The 24,968-nt window shown below is 32.3% G+C and overlaps 2 protein-coding genes and 1 long non-coding RNA gene across 3 annotated transcripts; 2 read left to right on the forward strand and 1 right to left on the reverse strand.

Moving 5' to 3' along the window:
- Positions 1–7,800: 7,800 nt before the first annotated feature.
- Positions 7,801–10,227, reverse strand: LOC105789331 (uncharacterized). Its single transcript, XM_012616679.2, has 5 exons — positions 10,081–10,227; positions 9,947–9,984; positions 9,791–9,860; positions 9,297–9,358; positions 7,801–8,086 (listed from the first exon to the last, which is right to left on the reverse strand). Exons 1-5 carry the CDS (start codon positions 10,166–10,168, stop codon positions 7,874–7,876), a joined length of 471 nt encoding a protein of 156 aa, XP_012472133.1. The 5' UTR covers positions 10,169–10,227; the 3' UTR covers positions 7,801–7,873.
- Positions 10,228–15,767: 5,540 nt separating this feature from the next.
- On the forward strand, positions 15,768–20,349 carry LOC105789309 (protein PTST, chloroplastic). Its single transcript, XM_012616659.2, has 8 exons — positions 15,768–15,850; positions 17,127–17,160; positions 17,292–17,601; positions 17,802–17,891; positions 18,349–18,417; positions 19,339–19,444; positions 19,528–19,729; positions 20,112–20,349. Exons 2-8 carry the CDS (start codon positions 17,141–17,143, stop codon positions 20,212–20,214), a joined length of 900 nt encoding a protein of 299 aa, XP_012472113.1. The 5' UTR covers positions 15,768–15,850; positions 17,127–17,140; the 3' UTR covers positions 20,215–20,349.
- Positions 20,350–21,351: 1,002 nt separating this feature from the next.
- Positions 21,352–22,511, forward strand: LOC105789297 (uncharacterized). The gene is made up of 2 exons (XR_008197973.1): positions 21,352–21,528; positions 22,207–22,511. It is a non-coding gene; the product is annotated as an uncharacterized LOC105789297 (long non-coding RNA).
- The last annotated feature ends 2,457 nt before the right edge of the window (positions 22,512–24,968 follow it).

The following is a 24,968-nucleotide window of genomic DNA, read 5'->3' on the forward strand; positions in this document are numbered from 1 at the left end:
GGCAGTTACGATACCGGAATGGAAATGGGAAAGAATTACCATCGAATTTGTGTCGGGATTACCCTTATCTCCGAAAAAGAAAGATGTTATTTGGGTAATCGTTGATTGTTTGACAAAGTCTGTACACTTTATTCTAGTACGTACGGATTTCTCCCTGGACATATTAGCAGAGTTATATGTTTCTGAGATTGTCAGATTGCATGAAGTGCCGATTTTCATTTTTTCAGATAGAGATCCACGATTTACATTTCAATTCTGGAACAAGTTGCAAGAAGCTCTAGGTACAAAGCTACATTTTAGTACCGCGTTTCATCCTTAGACTGATGGCTAATCCGGATGTGTAATACAAAATTTAAAGGATATGCTCCGTTGTTGTGTTTTGGAATTTGAAGGTAATTGGAAAAAGTATCTGCCTTTAATTGAATTTGCATACTATAATAGTTATCAGTTCAGCATTAAAATGGCACCGTATGAGGCTTTGTATGGTTGTAAAGGTAGAACTTCGTTGTATTGGACTGAGCTTAGTGAGAAAAAGATACACGGAGTTGATTTAATCTGAGAAACTGAAGAAAAGGTAAAGGTAATTCGGGATAGTTTGGAAGCAGTCTCTGATCGTTAAAAGTCTTATGCTGATCTTAAACGACAAGAGATAGAATTTCAAGTTAGTGATAAGGTATTTTTGAAGGTATCGCCTTGGAAGAAAGTTTTTCAGTTTGATCGTAAATGAAAACTGAGCTCACGGTTCATCGGACCATATAAGATCAGTGAAAGAATCAGACCTGTTGCGTATTTATTAGCATTACCACCGGAGCTTGATAAAATCCATAATATTTTCCACGTGTCTATGTTGCAACGGTATCAATCAGATCCTTCACATGTTATTTCTCCGACAGAAGTTGAGATTCATCCTGACATGACTTATAGTGAGGAACCGATCAAAATTCTGGCACGGGAGACAAAAGAACTGAGAAATAAAAAGGTGGCATTAGTAAAATTTCATTGGCAATGGCACGGGATAGAAGAAGCTGCCTGAGAACAGGAGGAAATATGTAAACCTATTTACTAGTAAGATTTTCAAAGGTGAAAATTCTTTAAAGGGGAGAGTTGTAACATTTCGTTTTTAGTGAAATCAGAATAGTAGTTTTGAGACCACAAATCTGAGGTCAGAAGAAAATTTATTTTAATATAATTTTATAGTCTATGGTATGATAGGGATTTCATATGAAATTTTTGTTAAGAAATTTTATCGATTACACATCTAATTTGTTAAAAAGGACTAAATTAAAAAGGTGTAAAACTTGCTAATTAAAAGAAATGGTGATTAAATAGCTTAACTAATAAATAAGGAGGGATTTAAGGTATAAATATGCCAAAAGCATATAGATGACAAAATGGTGTGAACTAAGGGCAAAATTGGAAATTTTGCCAAATTTAATGAAATAAATGAGAAATTAAAGAATTCTAGAGAAATCATCATCATTTTCAGTTCAAAAAATAAACATTGAAGAGGGTTTAAGCTTGTTTTTCAATTTTTGCTTTATGTAAGTCAAATCCTCACCCGTTTCTTGAAAATTTTATGTTTTTGTGATTGTTACAATTAGGTCCAAGTAACCTTTACCTTGGTTTTTGATTTTATTGAAAATTTTGGGAGTCACCATTGATGAGTTTATATGATTTCAGTTATTAGATGGTGAATTTGAAGTGTTAATAGATATTTAAAAGTGTTTTATTAAAGAATTTTGAAAAAAACATTATTTATGGATTAAATTGAAAAGATGTTGAATTCATGGAAAATTTTGATAGATTGGTTGTAACTAGTTGGTTGTAACTAGCCATTGGAATGGCTAGTGATGGTATGTTTGATGTATATGTAGGAGGTTATATCATGTTTAATATATATGTGCTTGGTATGATAGATTGAATTTTGACAAACTTATATGATTATACAAATAGGTAAGTTTGAATACTTAAAATACATGTGATTATATATCATGCACAAGAATGGTTTTGGGCTTGGTTTTAATGTCTTAAATTGGTTGGTAAATGTATTCAAGTGTTGTTGTAGGTTGAAGAAAAAATTTAGGTGAGAAAAGTGACTTTGAAAATAGCCTATTTTCGTCTGCACGGGTAGACACACGGTCGTGTGTCTCAACCGTGTGTGACACACTGTCATGCGCACGGGCGTATGGTTTGGCCGTGTGTCCCCTGCATCCTATAAATTATGAAACAAAATGCCTAGGTATTTTCACACTGGCAGAGACACGAGCGTGAGTCTCAGCCGTGTGTGACACACGGCCTAGCACACGGGCGTGTGACTTAGCTATGTGACCCCTGCACATAATTTTTGAAAATTAAATTTTTCCACACGGCCTAGCACACGATCATGTGGATGACCGTGTGACCCAAGTCAGAGAGTTACACTAGCATGGACACGGGCTGGGATACAGCTGTGTGCCTCACATCGAATTCCCACATGGTCTGGGACGTGGGCGTGTCACTTGGCCGTGTGAGCCACACGGCCTAGCCACATGGGCGTGTGTCCCCTGCACCTAAGAAAAAATTTAAAATTTCACAAAAAATTCTTCGAGTTTCTACTTTAGTCCCGATTTGATCTAAATGCATATTTTTGGCCTCGAGGGTCCATTTAAGGGACAATATGAATAGTAAATGATATGAAATTTTCTATAATTGATGTAAACTTTGGTAATGCTCCGTGACCCTATTCTGGCGATGGATAGGGATTAGTGGTGTTACACTTCTAATCAGCATTTAATTGTGTCATTTTTAGGTGTATTCGATCCCATTCGTTTGACATTTCGAAAGTAGTTAACGGGTAGCGTAAGTGCAGAATTTTGCGAAAACTAGTGCCAAACTAATTTTGTTAAAGTTGCTAATTTGACCGAATATTTTTAAGGCTTTTTAGTAATGTTTAATTACTGGTTTTTTATTTGAAATTGATCATAGGTTCTTATCGTAACATCCTGGACTAGCAATAAAAAATGGAACGTATTTGCACTCTCGCTAGGCATTGTTTCAGTGTAAGATTGATCGATTTTGCGAATCTAAAAATTCTTTATTGAAACACTATTTTGGCCGAACCTTTAGGGGTGTTTCAAAATTATTCTTAAGTGTAAAATTAAAATTTTAATGTTGTTTTTGGATTAGCGTTCGTTTAATGTGTGGAAGTGCAGATTTTTACGGAATAGTGCTGCGAGTTGTGAAATAAGGTGTGGATCCTAACTTTACATAATTGGTTGCAAATTGGTAATTTAAAATATAATTTGATAAAAGATGTTTGTTAGTCGGGCATGGCTGAATTGCCTAATAAGAGAAATAAAAGCTGCCGAGCAAGGTACATATCCTAAATTATTGACTAAGTGTTTAGGCCCCTTATCAGGATTGTTTGTATGCAAAATTGCTATTTATGATTGTTTGTTTGGATGTCATGTTTTGAAATGATAATATATTTTGAATATTAGTTAATGGATGCATGCATAATGTTCGGCATACCATGTTAAATTGTATACTCCTATGACTTGATTCTATTGTATGTCACATACCAGTGAGATTGTTAAATGGGTTGACTGACTATATGCAAATTTGAAATTGAATATGTCATTGAAAGCATGTTTGAATGTCAATATTACTGTTAAATGGAAAGAATACAAGGCATACACCAACACTGATTATTGATATGCATGTTAAGCATGCCATTGTATCGAAGTTGATTTTGATAGCATGAATTGCTCACTGATTGTATGCCATTTTTCATTTGCATGAGTTGGGTATTTATGGTTGATGGAGGAGTTCTGGGGAGATACGAAAGCATTTAAATTCCGCAATACTATTTTCAGTGCTCTGCCTTGAAGATTTGAGGAGATTGGATAATTTATTGCATTTTACTGGCAGCTTGTCTGCATCTTTATTGGTAGTTTTATCTGCATACTGTTATTGGTGGCTTTTACCAGAACGGGCTTAAGCCCTTACTATTTTAGAGTTTGGTATATGAGTTCTAGGGAACTCGTGATGTGTAGCGAATCGTTGGGTAGGAACCTTTTACATTGCATCATACCATGCCCATTCTTCATTATGTCAATTGTTATTGTTTAATATGAACTCTTATTGATATGAACTCCCTGAGATGACCTTATGGTCTTTTGGTTAATGCATATATGCACTGATTGATAAATTGCTCTATTTATTATGGTCGATCTATTGATGTCCCTACGTCTTACTGTAATGTTATATGTTTTCTTAAATAACTCTTACTCACACTGAAATTTCATAAGCTCACTCCCCCATAATGTTTAAATTTTTAGTTAAACCTCGAAACTAGGACTGGACCCAATGCATAGAGTATCACCTTAGACATTAGATTGTTTTTAAATAAGTATTTTTAATAATTTATTTATTGGTTTTGGATTCTAATTTTAAGTTTCTGGTCTGTGGCTTGATTATTTTGTTTTGGGATTTTTATGCATGCATTATTCATTTGAATGGTTCAGATTTAATAACCGGTAATTTTATGTTACTTGACCTAAGTAAAATTTGACTCAATCAAATATTTTCCGCCGCATTAGATTACATCGAGTTTTTACAAAGTAAAGCGACAAACCAAATGATTTTCTAAAAACGTCACTAATAACAATAAAATGAAGTCTAAGGTACATACAACCTAATAAATGAATGTTTAACCTAACTCAAAGTAACAAACACGACTTTCCTAAAATAAGTCGGCATAAGGTTGTTAAAAGTATTAGTAGGATAGTTTAGCCATTCCGGTGGCTAATGTAGCCTTCTCAATCTAGCCATAGTGTCTAGGTTGGGTTAAGGATGTTACAAGTTACACCCTTTCTTCTACCAGAGATGTTGGTACAATATAAAATTCAAGATTGAGACTAATAAAAAAAACAATCATTTAGGCAAAAAATTATGAGGGCCTTAATGCCACAACCATTGCCCTAATACCAAATTCAAAATTGGCAACCTCAATCACCAATTTAGACCTATTAGCCTATAAACTACAACTTATAAGATGATCACCAAAATCATAGTCACAAGAATAAGACCGATCCTCTAGAGGATAATTTCCCCATATTAAGAAAGCTTCCTCCTAGAAGGCATACCTATGATAATGCAATAATTTTTCAAGAAGCCATGCACTCCTTTAAACACACGAAGGGGACGAAGGGCTATGGTCATTAAGCTGGACTTGGAGAAAGCTTACGACAAACTTGAATGGAGCTTCATCAGAAGAGTACTACATTACTTTAACTTCTTATGGTGTTGGATCGACCTCATCATGCACTGTATAACATCCACATCTACATTAGTACTACTTAATTGCTCAAATTTGAAGAAATTCCAACCTTCTAAAGGAACTAGACAAGGAGATTTGCTCTCACCAAACTTCTTCATTCTATGTATGGAATTTCTTAATATTCATATTCTTCAACTAGTGGAAAATAAGAGCTGGCAACCAATCGGTGCTTTTAGGGGCGGACACCCCTATCTCGTCTATTTTTTGCGGACGATATGATACTCATTGATAAGTCTAAGAAAAACTCAATTCATTCCATTAAGGAAACATTAGACCCGGTCTCTATTTGAGCTTTCTGATCCACTCCAAATGGATCACCAAAAGATTCATTATTGATAAAGTCTGAAATAAACTTATTCCCTAGAAAGCAAATATTCTCTCACTGGCGGAAAGACTGACCCTTGTTCAATCAACGACCGCAACCATACCAACATACTTCATACTATTTCAAATGTTTCCAACGAGCACCTAAAAGTAACTTGATCGCATTAACTGAAACTTCCTTTGGGCGGGAAAGGAATAGTTGAAAAAGATGCACTTGGTGAGTTAGGAGAAGGTGGTGAGATCGAAAAAGGAAGGAGGCTTAGGCTTGAGAATTACAAGATACAGGAACCAAACCCAAATAGCCAAACTCAGATAGAGAATCATAGAAGAAAATGATACATTTTTGCAAAAATGCTACTTGTGAAATACACAGTTAGAAGAAATACGAAGAAGCGATAAGTTTCCATCATTTGGAATGGCCTAATAAAAGTTAGTCACATTATCGAGAAAGGAATTAGGTGGGTAATGAAGGATGAAAAAATGATTAACTTTTGGTCAGACAACTAGTCAGGGTTCAGACTTATAAGGAAACTAGTAGTGAGCCCTTTGAACTATATTGAAGATTACAAGTCATTTTACAAAGTAAGAGAAAGATGGATAAATCAGCGAAGGGAATGCTTATCTTTCGATATGCCCAATACTATGACCAAGTCACTAGCGAGAACTCCAATTTTGCTAACTAGAAGTAATTTGAACACCATGTGCTGAAGCCTCTTTCAATCAAAATTCTTCTCACTTCAATGGTCATACGAAATTGCTACTAGACGAGCCAAGACAACAACTAGAGGAAATGAGGGTGTGATGGGAAGACATTTGAAAATCCAAAATTCTACCTAAGATCAAATTCTTTCTTCAAAAATGAGGACTAAAAGCCCTCCCCACAAGGAAATTTCTTATGGATAGAGGAATTGAAGTTCCTAGTGACTATCCTCTATGTCACAACCATGTTAAAACAATGGAACATCTTTTAATGGAATGCGATGTAGCAAAAATAATGGTGGGAAGACATTGGTTGCAACATAGTTAATCACCGTTCCTAGTATGTCAATTGGGAGGAATGGTTGGCAAAGAATTTGTCATCTAAAAGCTAGTTTAACCGACCAAAAATATATATTGCTACTTCAAATTTAGATATGAATGGCTAAAAATGATTCGAAAAGTGATCATTATGGATAGGTATAATCTATTAGTATTGACAACTTTATTCCCAAGCTTTTCAATTTATATCGAAATGAAGCTTTCATTTATTCACAAAATTACAAATTTAAATAGATTATAGATTTTAAAAAAAATAAAGTTGTAATGTCCTCTTCATATAAAAAAATTAAGGGTAAACTACACCTAAAGTCACTAAACTATTACTAAGTTTACGTTTTGGTCACTCGACTTCAAAAAGTAACAAAATGATCGTTGAACTATTCGAAAGTTTTCATTTAAGTCATTGAACTAGTCGAAAGTTTTTATTTGAGTTGCTGAATTGTTAAGTTTTTTTTAACAAAAAAAAGTTTGGCTAGTGAACTCCAACCGACAATTCGACAATCAATACAGTGGATCATACCCATCAACGAGTAGAAGAACATACCATAGATCCTAGTCAATCTGATGGTTAGTGTTTGAGATCGAAGAAGAAAGTTGTTTGGATTTTGGTTCATAGATTCATGACGTTCAAAGTTGTTTCATGAAAAATAAACTAAATTATAGAAGAGAATGGGAATGAGAGTTTTCAATAAGTGAGGCAGTGCGAACAAAGAAGGAAATATAACAACAATCTTAACAGCCCAATGACTTAAACGAAAACTTTTGAATAGTTCAATGATCATTTTGTAACCTTTGTAAGTTGAATGACTAAAGAGACACTTAGTTAACAACTCTCCTACCAATCAGTTTGGTATTCATCTTGTGCTCCTTAGGGGAGCCTTTTGAGTTTCTTATGGCTTGGTTTAAAGCTTGTTTGAATCTATGTCTTGCCTAGTTTGGTTCATTTGGCTCTTTCGCAATGAGATAATGTTTAATGGTAAGTTGATCAATTATGCCCAACTTTTTAATAGTGCTATGCTTTCATCTTTTCTTTGTATTCTTGAAATGAACAATATAGATCACCATTTCTATATATATTTATATATATGAAGGTAGGTTAAGGTGACTTCACTTCAATGTTGAGATGCAAAATTGTGAGCCCCCAAAAAAAACATAGCCCAAAGGTTACAATTACAAAACAAGAAACTTTAATCAATGTTTTGGTACATGATTGTTGATGGGTGGCTTTTGTCGAGGTTGGTCGAATCCTTTGTAATCTTTATTCATCAAGTTTATAACTTCTTTAGCATCTGCCTCAGATAGCCTTTTTGATTCAATTGTGTTGCCCATGACTGTGGGTTCATCATTATCACGCCTTGAAGAAAGATTCTTCAAGCTGGGTTTTGCTTTAGAGTGCCCTTCAACCTGCACGTACTAAGAGAACATATTAATGATTGATATTGTAGTTTTTGAGGTCAAACTATGATTTTGATCCCTCTATTATGCTCATATTTGATATTTATTTATTTATTATTTTTTTTGGCATAATTTAATTCATCTACTTTTAGAATGTCATTTATTGGTCTAAATAAACTAATAATAACATTAAATATTTTGCTTATAATGTTACGTAATTTTTTAAATACCCTTTCCAATGTATCATGTGAATATGTATTTTTTTTTTGTTGGAATGGGTGTTTTTAAGAAAATTTCATGTCAATATTTTAAATAGAATAATTAGTGGTTTTAATTATTGAACTAACTAATGACATCATAAAAGTAGGACAAATGGTATCCTCCTTATTCAACAATGCAATATAAGGGCATGGATTCAAATCCCACAAATAACAATTGTTGAGATTTACTTGGTAGGTGGCACTCTCCCTCCGTAAACCCCATCCACCCTATTGAGGGGTCATTTCTCTTCGAGTGGTCAAAATCCCCTCAACAACTATCAAATATATAGAGAGAGAGAGAGACTAAATCCTAGATTTTGTTATAATAGAAGGATCAAAATGTTGAGCAAAAACAGAGGGATCAAACTCATAATTTAACCTAATTTATTATTCCACTAGCAATATATAGAAGAGAAAACTATACCCAAGGTTATTAAACTTTTAGTAAGTTTACGTTTCAATCACTCAACTTCAAAAAGATACAAAATGGTCACTAAACTATTCGAAAGTTTTTATTTAAGTCATTGGACTGTTAAGTTTTTTTTTTAGGACCAGCTGGCGAGCTCCAAGTTACAATTTGGCGACCAGTATGGTGGATCAGTATCCATCAATGAGTAGAAGAATATACCTTGGATCCAAATCAATCTAATAGTCAGTGTATGAGGGACAATTGTTTGGATTTTAGTCTGAAGATTCATAATGTTTAAAGTTGTTTCATGGAAAAACTGAGTTGTAAAAGAGAAAGGGAAGGGGAGCTTTTGATTGGGGTAGGATAAGGCCATACAACAACGATTTTAATAACCCAATTACTTAAATGAAAACTTTCGAATAGTTCAATGAGCATCGTATAACCTTTTGAAGTTGAGTAACCAAAATTTAAACTTACTAATAATTTAATAATCTTGAGTGTAATTTACCCAATAATGAATAATTATATAAACACTTGAGAGAAAGAGAACCTGATTACTTGCTTGATCGTGAAATTTTTGGGTGGACATAATTTCAGCATCATTATTCCCACCTGCATTCAAATACACAACATTTATAATGAATATTGCTTAAATACAATATTAGAAGAGAAGGGGATGAAAGAATTTAAACCTGTAACATATAAGTACTAGACGAAAGTTGTATTCATTTCTCAAACCATTTCAAGCCCCAAAAACATCCCTTTTTATAAGAACACAATTTTTTTTCTTTACATACATGTCATTAGATATTCACACAATATCTTAATGTCCCTAAAATCTACCTAGCTTATAAACATACAAAAAAAAAGGGATCTAAGTGCTGCATTTGCATGCCTTTAATTTTTTTTTTTTTACTCAGTTATGCTCAGGAGGGTGACGTTTAGGGCCACCATAATCATCACCAAAAGCTACAAAATCATCTCTTTCAACCTTAGTTTCATGATCCCATGTTTTACATTTGCCATCATAGCTGTAATTTGCACCTGAATTCTTTGAATCCACACCTACTTCATGTCCTCCCATTTTCCTTCCTCTAAAACCCTCATCAAATTCCTGCATAATATATATATATATATATAATCTTTTTAATACAAAAGATATCGTAATAGGATTGTAGATACTAAGATTCGAAACCCAACCTTTCGAACAGATACAACATATTCTTTACTTTCATCACCTACAACAAAAATTGAAATAACATGATAATCTTAACCAAGAGTGATCTAAAAGATAAAAGTTATACCAATTAATATATATATATATATATATATACCTTGATGAGCATGCATTGAGGAGTTCTTGAGGGTATATAAAACTAAGAAAACCCAAAGTATTATATCTATGAACCTTATATGCAACATCTTTGGTGAATAAAAAATGGGTTCTTTTTCTTTGCTTAAAAACTAATCAAAGAGATGAAATCTGGAATTTGAAGAGAGTTTCAAAGTTCAAAAACCCAATTAGTCAAAGTTAGGGTTTTTGGACATTGTTGCTTAATTAAAAATATTGATTTCTGTGATAAATACAGAGCTTAGGAAAGCTCACCAAATTTTTTTTTAAATAACTATATCAGCTAATATCTAATTTAAAAATTAATGAAAACAGATTAATATTATTTTTTTAAAAGCTTGAATGTGATTTTGTCCCTTATTGTATTTGGATTGGAAATGTTGATTTTGTCACTCTTTGTTTTCATGCATGCAACATTGATTATGATACGAAATGTTAATTAAAATACTATTTTAATTATATACTAAGATTTTAAAAATTCTGGAATTTATTTTTCAAGCTTAACTAGTTTGTTTCATTCAATAATATATTGGTTATAATTAATTAGATGCTATTTGCGACTTATTTTAAATTATTAAATAAAAAGGTCAGAGATTCTTCTGCTTGATTAAAATATTACATAAAACAAAGGAGAATGTGATATGAAAAACAAAATCAAATCCACCCATCTTCCCTAGGATACCCTATAGTATGTATATAGCTAGGCAAATTTCTAGTTTTCTTTCTTTTATTAAAACAAGTTTTCGTTTTAAAGGCATGCTTTATTGTTATCTTAAATTATCTAAATGACTTTCGCCCTCAATTTAGTCAAACAAAATTATTTAAATTTTTTATTAAAACATTATTTTCATAAATAATATCGCCCAAGATTAAGGTCTTGAGATAATAAGTGTTGAGTGTAATGACAAAGTGCATTATACATTATACTTCAAAAAAGAAAATGCAAGTTCAGACTTTGAAAACGAAATTGTTAAAAATGGCAGTTATGAATGCTAAACAATACATGGAAGATACCCAAAAAAAGGTTAAGGTTTTTGGATTTTGATAGCCCAGTTCGAGTGCCATCATATGCAAATGTCACGTGTGGATTCTTTGCTAAGTTATTTTAAATTTAAATCTCACCATTAATTTACATTATTTAAATTTATTCTAATCTAAGTTTGAATATATTCTAATTCTAATCGATGAAAATATACATTACCTATCATTTTTACTATACTTGTGCTTATAAAGATTAACACTTAGTAAAAATTAAATTCCTATAAATGTGAGAAAAAATTAGGGTGAAAATAGCAATTAAACAAGACAACTAAATGAGAATATATTATTTATTTTAATAATATAATTGCCAATTAAACCACACATGAGTAGCAAAAAATTGTGTTTTAAGTTTCATTTTACACTAATTTCAAGTTGGATCCCTGAATATCCATTACCTTTATAAAAAAATTAATAATATAATTATATTTGTGGTACATCTAATTTTTGGATATAATTAAATATTCCAATTTATTTAAGATTTAATATGCATATATTTATAATATATATATAAAAAAACATGAGTTTGGCAAATTTTTAAATTGACAAAATACCTTTTGATGTTCATTTAATTACTAATCTGACATTAAATAAATAAGTTTTGTTCTAAATAACTTTTTTCACACTTAAGAACAATAGATAAAAATTTTATAAAAATAATAGATAAAATAATATCAATAATTTTTTTGTATAAAGAGTTTTATTGGTTTAAACTACACAATTGAGTATATTAATTATTAATAATATTTTATTTTAAAACAGTTATAATTTAATTAGTGTTACAATTATATACCCATTAAAATTAAGATTTATCAGTATAAATAATGTTGAAAAATATGGAAAGGATGGAGTGTCCACTCCTTTATCTACTTCCTCCAAGCACATAGCCTAATTTCAACAATTGTTCGGGCCAACAATTAGTATCACAGCTTGTCACTTAATGTAGCTAGTGGAGAACCCTTGTGTTGATAGATTCAAACTATAAAAGGATCATCTACCTCATGTCCCCTGATGTTGGAAATTTGGCCATTATGCTTACTAAAAAACTTGCATAAAAGCTTCTATTAAATCCATTGGTGAGAAGGCTTGGCGTGTTGTTCTTATTGGAGGGAACCACTAATGATGGATAGTGAAAATGGGAGAGTAGCTAAGCGAGAAGTGCAATGGACCATTGAAGAACACTACAACAAAACTGCCATATACTAACGGGCTTAATTCGTTGCTATAAGTATAAAAATTTGTTAGTATAAGGCTTAAAGACCTATGTTGATGGTCAAATGGGCTACCCCAACAAAATATGATTCATTGCTATAAAGATATGTTGCTATAAGCTTTTAGGGATGGCTAGAATTCGTTTGCATATGCCTCTTAGGTTATAGTGACGACTATTCCGCCAGTAAAGGTTGTTTTCAATGTTCACTATCCACCATAACTTTTCATATAGTTTAATCCATCAGTAAATTACTATATCATATACTGACAAATTTAACAGCGGTTTCTGTCGGTAAAACTCATTTTGAGTTTTTTATTTTTGTAATCTATTATCAATATATAATAAAAATCTGATAGTAAAGATGAATATTTTATTTTTTCTTCATTTTTATTGCCTTATACTGATGGTATCTACCATTAGTATAGATTTAAAATTAATCAATAGAATATCTAAATAGTTTTTAATTAATTTTAAAACATTCTTCATAATTAAATTAATTGTTAATATAATAGTAATTATATAAATAATATTAAATGCAAGATACAATTAAAGTGTTCATATAATGATGAAAATATTGTCTTATAATGAATTTCCCGGAGTTAACTTAATTATTAAAGACAAACCATAAATCCCAAATGTAACGTACTTGGTGACATCTCTTTTCTCCGTAGCTCATACCCCACAAATTGATCTATACATCAAGCAACATTTAGTTTATTTTCCTACATCAAATACAACAACAAATCAAAGGATTACTTATTTGTCGTGTAATCTATTATAGTATTCTTACCTATTATGCAAACATAGCTGTACAAGTCCAGGCATATTAGATTAGGGCATCTATAAGCTAGACTCAACGCTCCTATATCACCAACATTATCACACCAAATTTAAAGGTTGCAATAGTTTACAGTTTTTCCCAATAGTCTGTGCATGTAATCAATTGAAACAATTCATTTTTAGTTAGCAACAATAACTATTCAGAGTACTATTCATACCTGCAATGCATGGTCAGTTGTAGCTCAAACACATCCATAAAGATTTAGTATTTTAAGTTTTTGACAAAAGTTAGTCAAATATTCAAGAGCTTCATCACTAAAAGATGTGCAACCACTGATTAAGCTTCGTAATGTTAGGACAACCATAGGCCAATGCGTACAAAAAGTGATCACTAAGCTTGAAACTTTTGCTTAGGTTCAGCTCCTGTAGATCATGACAAAAGTTTGCAGTAGTCTCGATAACATTGTCTTCAAGTTGCTTGTCACATCCCAAAAATCGGGTTAATATAATCAAGTTTGTGAACCAAAAGTGGTCACACCCCGATTTTTGAGGTTATCTTTGTGTGTTTTTTTAATAAAATGAGTTATTGGTTTAATGGTTAAACGTTAGTGAAATTGTCTTTGAAACCCAAATTCGAATCCTTCTTTCTCTTTTTCTTTCATTCCTCATCCAGCTTGCGCCACCCTATTTTCTACTCCCTTGAGTTGAGCCGCCTTTCTCTCCTCATTACTCCACATTATCGCCACATTGCCACCACCTTACACTGCTGACCTACCGCACCACCATCACCATTTTTCTTCCTTTCTCCTCCCATTTTATTTTCTTTTTCCAAATATCCTATAACTATACAAGAACTCTGTTGAGTTTTTCCATTCCAATCTATTTACGAAAGAGTTCAAATCTGGTCGACTCGTATTATCATTGATTATTGGACTAATCACATCGTAAATCCCAAATTTTAACATAGCATCTTGGCAAAATCTGACCAGATTTGCGTCATAGGAGTACTAAGTGTCGAAGTTGTACATCGAATTTGCAATTAAATGTGTGAGTTCTAACCAATTAAAGACTGTGGATGTTCTATCCATAAATAATATATGTGTATATTTAATAATAATATTTGTAGAAACTCTTGCTGTACTTATGACTAATCAGTTGCATAAGTATTCTTGGTGAAGCGATCAATGAGTGATAAATCCTTTATTAAGATTGGCTAAAAGTAAGTACCCCTGATTTACGAAACTTGTAATACCAATCATGTGTGTAAGGACATTAAATGATGCTATATTGTTTTGGTGTGATATGTGATGCTAAAGCATGTCACAGTTCTGTTATTGGTATTGATAGCATGATAAATCATGTTCACCGATACTAATATATCTAAATGCATGTTGAAGACATGCCTACTGTTTCTGTTAAAATCGATAACATGATAAAAACATATTTACTGATACTGAAATACTGGATGCATGATAATTCATGCCTACTATTTTTGCCACTGATCGCATGTTAAAATCATGCCTATTGTATTGTTTCTAGTATTGTTATTACATGTCATACTGCATTTCATTGGGGTCAGGACGATTTTGAAGTATGGTATTTTGTCAATGGCTGCTCTCAACACATGACAGGTAATCAGTCTTATCTCACTAATTTTGAAGATTCTCCTGTTGGAAGGGTGACTTTTGGTGACGGGAAGAAAGGTCAAATGCTTGATAAAAAAACCTTGAATGTTCCTGGCATGCCTCATTTGAAGAATGTGTTGTTGGTGAATGATCTCAAAGACAATCTAGTGAGCATCAGTCAATTGTGTGGTCAATGTATGTTTATTACTTTTACAAAGGGCAAGTGTATTGTTACTACTAAAACTAATGAGAAGATCATAGAGGGTGCTCCCACTTTAGATAACTATTACAAGGTGGTGCAATCAATCAATTGCAAAAGAGCTATTGTATCAAAATTAAAGTTATGACATAAGAAGTTTGGGCCTGATAACTCTAAGCCAGTCAATACACCAATATTTGTTAATGAAAAGTTCTACACAAATGCTAGGGAGTGGTCACTTCCCCAACCACATTTAGAAGCATGATTGGCACTCTACTTTATCTCCAAGTTAGTCATCCCAATTTGGGCTTTAGTGTTGGTATTTATGTTAGATATCAGGTCAATTCTAAGGAATATCATGTCAAGGTAGTCAAACAAATTATTAGACACGTGCATACTACCTTTGATCTTGGCATTTGATTTATTAAAGATAGTACAATGTACTTAGTGGAATACAATTATGTTGACTGGGTTGAGAATATGGTAAATGCAAATATTCGAATTTTTAAATTATAATGGCTCAATAAGCATGTAACATTTCTTAAAAAATATCATATTTTAAATTAATATTACATCATTTAATTAAATCTATCTCAAAAAAATAAAACTTTTTCTCAAATATTAAAAAATAAACTAATTAACTGAGTTTACTAACTAATTAAGTGATGTTTAACAAACATAATAACAACTTAATTTAATATCATTCGCATATTCAATTTTCACTAGATTCGGCGCGTGTAAGATTTAGATTCACACGTGCAACATCGCACGTATTCAACTTTTTGTATGCCAGATGTCAAGTAAAGAAGCCTTAACACTTTTAAAGCTGAACATTCATAAATACTCGTCCAACAAAAAGCTCTCCTCTCCACAGTCTCAGAGCTAACTCCGATTCTCTGTAAGTTCTCTTTTTTATTTTTGTTAATTTTAACATTTTATTTATGTAAATGCTTACAATCAACTTAAATTTTAGTTCTTAATTTTTTTATAATTACTGGATTAATTGTTTTCAATGTGTTTGATTAAATGCCAACGTGGGGAGGATTGAAATTTGGAAGCTGTTTCTTTTTCATTGTTCTTTGAAGAAAATTAGGGTTTGAAAGATATAGATTAATGGGTAGGATATCAATTTGGTAGGATTATACTTATTTGATGCTTTAAGTGCTGTTAGATGCCAAGATTTATGTAAAAATTGCTATAAAAATGATATATTTATGTCTTTTTGTTAATTCCTTTGAACTGCAAATATCGTCTGATTTTAATCCAAGAAGATAGGTTTACAAGTAATGAGAATTGGGTCTTGGACTTCATTTTAGTTTTACGCAGGGACAAAGCGAAGTTTATCTTTGGGGGAGGGGGCTCAATTAAATTATAAAATCTTAAAGAGGTCAAAGTACAATTTTATCTCTGTATATCCTTGTTATTTTAGAATTTTAAAGGGATTAAACTGAATTTTTTTAATCTTTGGAGGGCCAAAGTGTATTTTTACCATTAAATTAACTTATAATTTAAAAAACTTGAAGGGAAGCATTGGCATAGTTGTGGCTAGAGTGCCCTGTAGGGTAATTTTGATTTATGTTAGATACATCAGTTCCTCCATTTGGTTTTCTTTTAGCAACAAGCGCAAAACTTAAAGGTCGAGTTGCATTAATTCCTTGAGAAGTCTGTAGCATTATAATATTCTCTTTTTTGGGTATTCTTCATTCCGTTTTACAGTCCATGTTTGGGGTTCGTGGCTGCCCCTCCCGATAATGTCTTCTCCAAGATTTGAACCTGCGCCTCCCCTTGAATGCAATGTGTCTTACCATTGCACCCAACACTTGTTAGTAGCATTATAATATTCTCTGATTAATGATTCAATCCACTTTCATGTGTAAATGTTTTGAGGTGTGGTGATTGTCACTAATAGAATTATGGCACAGAAGAAACGGTACTGTTATTAGCATTTAGCACTCTGTTATGGTGTCTTATGTTATATAACTGGGGAAGCAAGTATGAATATAGCTCTGCCCTTTTGGAACTGTCGTTCTGTCCCAAGTTTTCATTTTTTTGATGCTTTATTTAGAGATGCATTTGTGAACAAAAAGGCTTCTTTACTTGTGGTAACAATTTTTATTTTACTTTTTCTGATAAATTTCTACTTCTAAGCTTTGTTTTTGGTCATTTTCTCTTAGGAAAATTCCTTGGAATGGAGATTGCTACTACAAGGTAGGCTTTTGTGATTATTATATTAGATGTGACAATGAAGTTTTGTCTGAATTTTACTTTGCTAATTATAAATGGTTCTTGTTATGCTCGCTTCTCATTATCATGCTTACATTTCCTTGTGATTTTGTCAGGTGTTGCCCTGACAAGCAAGTGTCATGGTTTCCATTAAACCTCAGAGTATTAGACTGGGAAAATACCCACAGATTTCCATGTAATTTGAGTGTCCGGAAACTAGTGATGAGTAATCAAAGGTTGGCTTATTTGAGTATAGATTCTAGTAGAAAGCAACATAGGAGCCCTATTGTCTGTAAGACATTTGCCATCCATGCTGGTTTGGAGGAATCCTCATCTCTACAGTCAGAAGATTCTTTTACTGAAGATGAGCGTACTTCCGAAGATTCACCAGAGCAGCTTCTTGCTAAACCACTAAGCAGTGAAGAGGTAAACTTGCATAATTATTTGTAAATACACTTTTCTTTTTTTGCTAAAAAAGAAAATTTTAAAATGAATAGAAAACAAAAGGCAAATGGTAAAATCATCAACCAAAAGGAGCCTTGTGCATCATAACTTGTTTGAATGTAATTGTATATATATTTTCACTGAAATGTTTAATTTAATGTGTATATGCCATTGTGCAACAGCTGAAATCCCTACTGGCTGACTCTGAGAGGGCAAAGCTCACCAAAAAACTAAGTGAAGCTAACCAGCAAAACCGCTTCCTAAAACGACAGGTTTGTACATGTATATATTGAGTTAAGGTCTTAGCTTAGATTTGGCATCACACTGAGGAAGAAAAGGTTGGCCAGCCATGAAATAGGGATATTGCTTATTTGTTCTCCCAATGGAAATTTTCTCTCTTTTAATGTTAAAAACTTTTGTATTACTGGCTTGAAGAGAGTTCTGTTCATTTAAATGTAAATAGGAAGCACCAAGTTCAGCAATAATGTTCTGAAGAATTTTGGTAAAAGACAAATTGATGCCCAAAACACTTCATGAATAGAGTTTGATCATATTCTACAATCAAGGTTTTTATATCTCTAAACAACGAAACAAGCCAAGAAATTTCGTGACTTACGTGATATCGCTTTTACAGTGAAAATTGTTAACAGTGTAAACCTACTGGCATTAAACCCGAGCCAAAACAAAATGCCTTCACATCACAAAGTGACTTGTCTATGCTGTCTACAGTTATATATGAAAGAGGAGGCACTAGTCAACTTCAAAAGTGAACTTGCTGTCATGGAACTAGAAATTCAGGTTAATATTCACTTCAGTTACTTTTGTTTTTTCATTCTATATATATGCTCTTTTCCTTTTTCTTATATTGTGGATTGTTAATGCAATCTTATTGAAAGAAAATGTTGACACTTTTCATCAATGCCATGTATGAGGTACTAGTGATCAATCAAATTGTAAGGGTAAATTCTTCTGGTTCCAAGCTTGGAAAATTTTCTTGTCTGTATATGCTTTTAGATTTTTAGTTTTAGAAATTCGTGTCGAGGCTTAGACTTTGGAAGAGCTATTGTCACTGGTGCTGGTGAGGCCAAAATGTTTTTCATATACTTTGAAAATCGGTACTTTACAAAATTCTTCATGCAAAACTTTTCCCTTTGCTGGAATGATGATGCTTTAGATTGAGCAGTTTTTTAGTATACCACTCCTTTCATAATATGGGAGAGCAATTGCCCTTGGCTCTGTCATAGTTACACCAAAATCTTTGAGTTTTATGTATGCAAAATTGCAGTAAAACTACCATGAAGGTTCTTGTACTAGGAGTCCGATTGTATTTTGCCTCTCTGCTCAAAGAATGGGTAAATTAGTCCTTGTACGTTAGATTAAAAAGCATGTCCTTTTGTTAAAAATGTCATCCATTTCTACCGTTAAAAACTGATTTTTGCACATCAAGATGAGGTACTAGTAGAAATAACCAATATACTCTTTGATCTAATATACAGGGATTAATTTGCCCTTTTTTGTGTAAAGGGGGCAAAATACAATTTGATTCCTAGTACAAGGCCCTCCATGATGCTTTTACCGCAAAATTGCTCATTCATTATGCCTGTGATTGTTTTGTTAATTGTTCCAACTGGTTAAGTCATCTAAGCATATTTCTTGGCCAAAACCCTTTTAAAGTTAAAGCTTCTGTTATTAGATTTGCACATTGTTTTTCATTTACAGGCATTAGTCTTGCTAGCAGAAGAAATATCTAAAGCTGGCATTCCACAAGGTTCTAGAAAAATCAATGGGAGATACATTCAGTCTCATCTTCATACCCGCTTAGAAGGTAATGGTTCCCTTCTGAGTTTTGAGCAACAAAATACTCTGTTAACCAACTTTTATGATTTGTATCTTTTTCTGTGTGTGTAGCTGTACTTGAGAAACTGAAGGAACAGCTAAAGGATGTGGATGCCGTCCAATCCAAGGAAATACCCTTATTCTGGTGTGGCATGGCCGAGAGCGTACAAGTTATGGGGTCATTCGACGGATGGAGTCAAGGGGAACACTTATCACCAGAGTTCACCGGTTCATTCACCACGTTCTCCACCACATTATTTCTTAGACCCGGCAGGTATAATCGATCCCTGTGAACTCAATGCATTAGCTGTTACATATTTCGATAAAAGTACCATGAAAACCTCTATAGTAGGGAGTCGGATTGCAATTTGTTCCTGGGCAAATTAGTCCCTGTGCATTAAATCAAAGAGCAAATTGGTCCTTTCTCTTATCTATTTGTATTATGACATGTGGCGTTTCATGTGTACTTCATGTTGATATACAAGGATCATTTTCTAATAGTAGAAATGGATGAAAATTTTAACAATCTAATGTGGGGGGACTAATTTGCTCATTTTTTAGTAAAGAAAGCAAAAGGCAATCCGACTCTTAGTAGAGGTGCTCCCATCAAATTTGCTTTTAAGTATTTCTAACTTTCGATTTCACATTTAATGAAGGTATGAAATCAAGTTCTTGGTGGATGGAGAGTGGCATCTATCACCAGAATACCCTACCATTGGTGAGGGATTAATGCAAAATAACTTGCTCATTGTAGAGTAGAGTCGAGTATTGGATACAGGTTTATGTTGGACAGATATGCGTAATTTTTTTTTGTAGTCACAGTCAAATATGTGTTGAATACAAGTATACATATTATTAGGGAAAATGAAAAGATTTTAGCCTACTTTGATGCAATGATTATGAGCTTTCCAATAGTAAAAGATTTTAGAATCTTTCTAATAATAGTACTAATAAATAAAGAAAAAGAAAGAAAGGACATTTGTTTGAAAATTAGTGGAATTGAAAAGGGGGATTTTTAATAGTTGAAAAACAAACCCTTAGCTCTTGAATTTGGGAAAGCTAAAAAGAAGCTTTCATGCATTGAGGGCCCTCATTGTTCTTCTAAAGAAAAGAGGCTGAGTAGTTATCATTATGCACTTAGATCCCACATAAATGTTATTATTTTATTATCATTTTCATATGAAAATATGTGTTGAATTGAATATAAATATTATAAAAATAAACTTCAAAATTATAGATAACACAAAGTGTAAAGTGTTGGTGGAAGCCATCAAAATCAATGGAACCACAATTTAAGTCCTTGGTTGAGATTATTAATTAAGAAGATAATGACCCAGAAGCCAATGGAAATCACTAGCTTATTAAATTAAACATAAAAGTTGGATATGCTTATATATATTATAAGTTTTATCAGTGATGTATTTAAAATATAAATATAAATTTAAAAATAATATGTAATAAATAACGAAACGTCTTGACTTTTTATTTATAAAAGTGTAAGTTATTATTAAGAATAAATAATTAGTCTAATGGTTAAGTAGTATAGTAATTTGAGTTCCGCAAAATTTTCTTTTCTTTTTATCTTTTAAGCCTGTGCCGCCTATTCCCTTGTCAATTTTTAGATTTCAGTTTGACTCAAACTCTGAAACCTGATTAACTTGTTTATTCAAAAAAAGAAGAGATTATTTGAATTATCTAAAAGCTGTCAGCTTTCTTTTTAAAGATTAAATTAATATTATTTCTTCTTCTCCTTACTATTCTTTTTTTTACTGTCATTGTCACACATTCACCCTCTATTGTTGTCGTCCAATACACCACCACCTTTGCCATCGTCCCCCATATATTTCTCTTCCTCTACTCTTCATTATTTTCCTATCGTCGCAGATTTGTGTAAGTGCAGAATTTTTCAATTAAGTCTAAATAGTTCTCTTTATATTTTATATATTCTGATATGGCTGAATTTGATGAATTATCCTTTCCTTGGTGTTTAAATGTTCAAGATCTGGATCCAAATCATACGGATCAAGCGTAGCATTGGAGAGTTTGTTTGCAAGTCGTCATAAGCTAGTTTAGGTAAGTGGTAATTTTCCACTTCAGATCTTAAGTTTCAATTAAAAATTTGTTGCATGGCCGAACCCTATGAGGGCTTTAGGGAGCTGATTTTTTATGAATAATTTTCGTTGTGTATAGATCTAAGCGAGTCTTGATCAGATTTAAGTCCTAGAGCTATGGATTTAAGTTAAGGCTTCGTGTTTACATTTATTAAGTGTAGGTCTTCCCTAAGTCTAAATAACCTAAAACTTAAATAAATATATTTAAATAATGTCATTTGATTGCTGATTTTGGTTTGGTCGAATGACTTGAATGCAAATAAGTGAAGTGTCGAGCAATGTACGTAATTAAATAGAAAGTCTAATTGTTAAATGTCCTATTTGGGTGATGAAATTGTGAATGGAATGCGTGTATAGCATGCTAAATTTCGTATTACTATTTAATGTGCATGTAAATTTGCCATGACTGAAATTGTGTTATATACGTAATTATGTTACATACCATGTATGACATTGACTGTATTGAGAGCATGTACACATGCCACTGATTCTGTTAATTGAAAGTATGCAAGGCATACCTCGATATTGTTTACCGAAAAACATGATAAGCATGCCATTGTACTGAACTATTATTGATAAGCATGATGTGCTTCACTAATTGTATGCTATAATTGCATTTGCATGGGGTGGGATGGAGGAGTTTCGTGGAGAACCAGACGACATTTAAAATCCACAATATTGTTGTCAGTACACTACACCGGAGATTTGAGGAGATTGGGTGATTTATTGTGCTTTTACTGGTAACTTGTGTGCATTTTTACAAACAATTTTATCTGCATACTGTTATTGGAGTTCAGATGAGGGTTCTGGGGAACTCGTGGTGGTAATGGATGAATGGGTAGGATTATTGCATTGAATCATTTAGCATGCTATACTCAAATGTTGTAATGCCATGACAAATTGGTTGATCTGTTTAATAAATGAATGTTTGTTTGATTGATTAAATGCTTATATTGTATGGACTCACACTGGGATTTTTAAGCTCACCCCCTAGTTTACTCCTTACAAATAACCCTTAGGATTAGGCTCGAATTCGACATCCGGATCTTTCATTAAAGATTTTCTAGCATTAAAGTTTTTTTTTAATTACTTTGGTATTATTTCATTTGGGACCATAATTTTTATTTAAGTATTGACTATGGTATAGGACATTCTGAACTAGGACTTTTGCATGCATGAGTTTTAATAGAAACTAAACAAATTTGAAAATTGGTCTAATATGACTTAAAATATGGATTTTTCTATGAAAATAAAACACAATAATTTTTCGCTGCACAACAATAAAACTAAGGTTTTTTTGATGTAATCAACTAATCTTTATTTCAACTAGTCTTTCTCGACTTAAAATAAAGGATTTTTCCCTTATTTTTTATAAAACACAGTAACCTTCATCGACTAATCTTTATCGAGTTGTTATTGACACAATAACATATGATATAATTTCAACTAATCTTTATCAACTTAAAATAAGGGATTTTTCTAATGTAATCAACTAATCTTTATTTCAGACGGCAAGACCTTTTAATAAATTGAGCTTAACAGGGGACGACCTAATTAACCGGTGTTTTTAACAAGTTTTATGCAACCATGCTAAGTTTTCCGGAAACTTAACAAAATAGTGATTTTACAATCGGATATTTTTTCTTAGCCATTTCGGTGGCTAATGTAACTTTCAGAATTCAGTCATAATGTCTAGGCCGAGTTTGGGATGTTACAAAATTAATTAACAATAATGCATTCAATATGTATGATATTAAAATAAAAAAATAAATTAAATAATAAATATGCATGATACAATTAAAATGTAAATATTATCTTAAAATAAAGTTTTGCTTTAGTGGTAAAGTAGCATAGATTCAAATTCTATCATATGTAAATTTTTATTAGGTTTTATAAAAAAGTAAAGAGACCTCTTGAATAATATAACTTATTTTAAATATGGAAAGGCATTTTCGTAATTTCTCTAATCGAGTTAGTTTCTAGTTGACTCAGTCAGAGACTTAAATAATGATAGAGATTTTTTAGGGATAAATTCCTTGAATTTAGCAACCTCCTTGAAATCTTTCTTGGTTCACATTACTCATGAATTTGGTAGTTTTTTTCTCAATTTGATCCTTAAATTTGTATTTCATTAAAGTATGATGTGACACTTTAAAATTCTAGCACGTCTTTATTTGAAATTTTTTTTAAAAATTTATATAAAATCACAATTTTTCATTATTCGGACCCTAAATTTGAATTCTATTAAGGTGTAATGACGTGGCACTTTGAGATTATGCCACGTCATCATACCTTAATAAAATCTAATTTTAGAGACCAAATTAGGAAAACTTGTCAATTTCAGGGGTTAATGTGAACCCAAAAAAAGTTGAGACCAAGTAAAAAAAGTTATCAAGGTGAATGACTAATATATTTAGCTGCATGTAAATTGTTAAGTTGTGCCTCGTATTCTTCTCCTAGTTAAACTCTGCTCTATTTTCCCAGTTAGACTCTAATTATGATGCAATTTTCCAGACTTGAAAGGTTTGAGAAATGGCTCAATTGGGTTGGATCGTCTTGAAAGGGTTCAATGGGTGGAAACCTCGACCCATAGTAGTAGTAGCTAAAGAACCTTAGCTATATTAAAGCTAAGACCTGCTTAACTCACAAAGCTACTAGAACCTAGGTATAAGTGAAGTCGCCATACCTCGGGATGGTGAACGGAGTGATAAGACAATTTGAACGCCACGAATAAATTTTAATTCTGATATATTGTGTCTTCACCTTACAAAATGTTCAAGTCTAGCTTTATATAGACCTATAGGTGACCTTTCAAATTCGACACCTAATGTATACAGAATAGCTATTAACACATTCATTCAAAGCAATTAAAGGTTTGATAAGTTTGGTTTAGTTCAATGAAGAACCGAAGAGAAAATTTCTCACACATAAATTTTAATTCTGATATATTGTGTCTTCACCTTACAAAATGTTCAAGTCTAGCTTTATATAGACCTATAGGTGACCTTTCAAATTCGACACCTAATGTATACAGAATAGCTATTAACACATTCATTCAAAGCAATTAAATTCGGTCATGACTAATGGAAGATATTTGAAAGGTCATGTCTCTTCACTTGTTTCGTGTATAGTTGAAAAGTCATGTCTCTTCACTTGGTCCATATGTATTTGAATAGTCATGTCTCTATACTTGATGAAGGCTTAATGATACTTTAATGAGCAGTTTTGTTGTCCCTTCATTTCTCTTTTGTTGTCCCTTTGTTTTCCTTTTGATTGAATGCCATAATGTTTGTGCAAAGATCTCTTAAAATGGCATCATAATGAGCTTTGAAGGCACGAAAACCAATTAGATTGAAAAGCCATCTTTGTCCAATGAATAATCACCTACAACAAGAGTAAATA

This window comes from Gossypium raimondii, chromosome 7, assembly GCF_025698545.1.
Source record: "Gossypium raimondii isolate GPD5lz chromosome 7, ASM2569854v1, whole genome shotgun sequence".
Lineage (NCBI taxonomy): Eukaryota > Viridiplantae > Streptophyta > Magnoliopsida > Malvales > Malvaceae > Gossypium > Gossypium raimondii.

Bases quoted from the DNA above. Each gene is read 5' to 3' on its own strand.
- LOC105789331 (XM_012616679.2), bottom strand. From the start codon at position 10,168: ATGTTGCATATAAGGTTCATAGATATAATACTTTGGGTTTTCTTAGTT. The intron at 9,985-10,080 runs GTATATATATAT...TTTTTGTTGTAG, and splicing joins CTCAATGCATGCTCATCAAG to GTGATGAAAGTAAAGAATAT. The intron at 9,861-9,946 runs GTTGGGTTTCGA...TATATTATGCAG, and splicing joins ATGTTGTATCTGTTCGAAAG to GAATTTGATGAGGGTTTTAG.
- LOC105789309 (XM_012616659.2), top strand. From the start codon at position 17,141: ATGGAGATTGCTACTACAAG. The intron at 17,161-17,291 runs GTAGGCTTTTGT...TGATTTTGTCAG, and splicing joins ATGGAGATTGCTACTACAAG to GTGTTGCCCTGACAAGCAAG. The intron at 19,730-20,111 runs GTATAATCGATC...CATTTAATGAAG, and splicing joins TTATTTCTTAGACCCGGCAG to GTATGAAATCAAGTTCTTGG.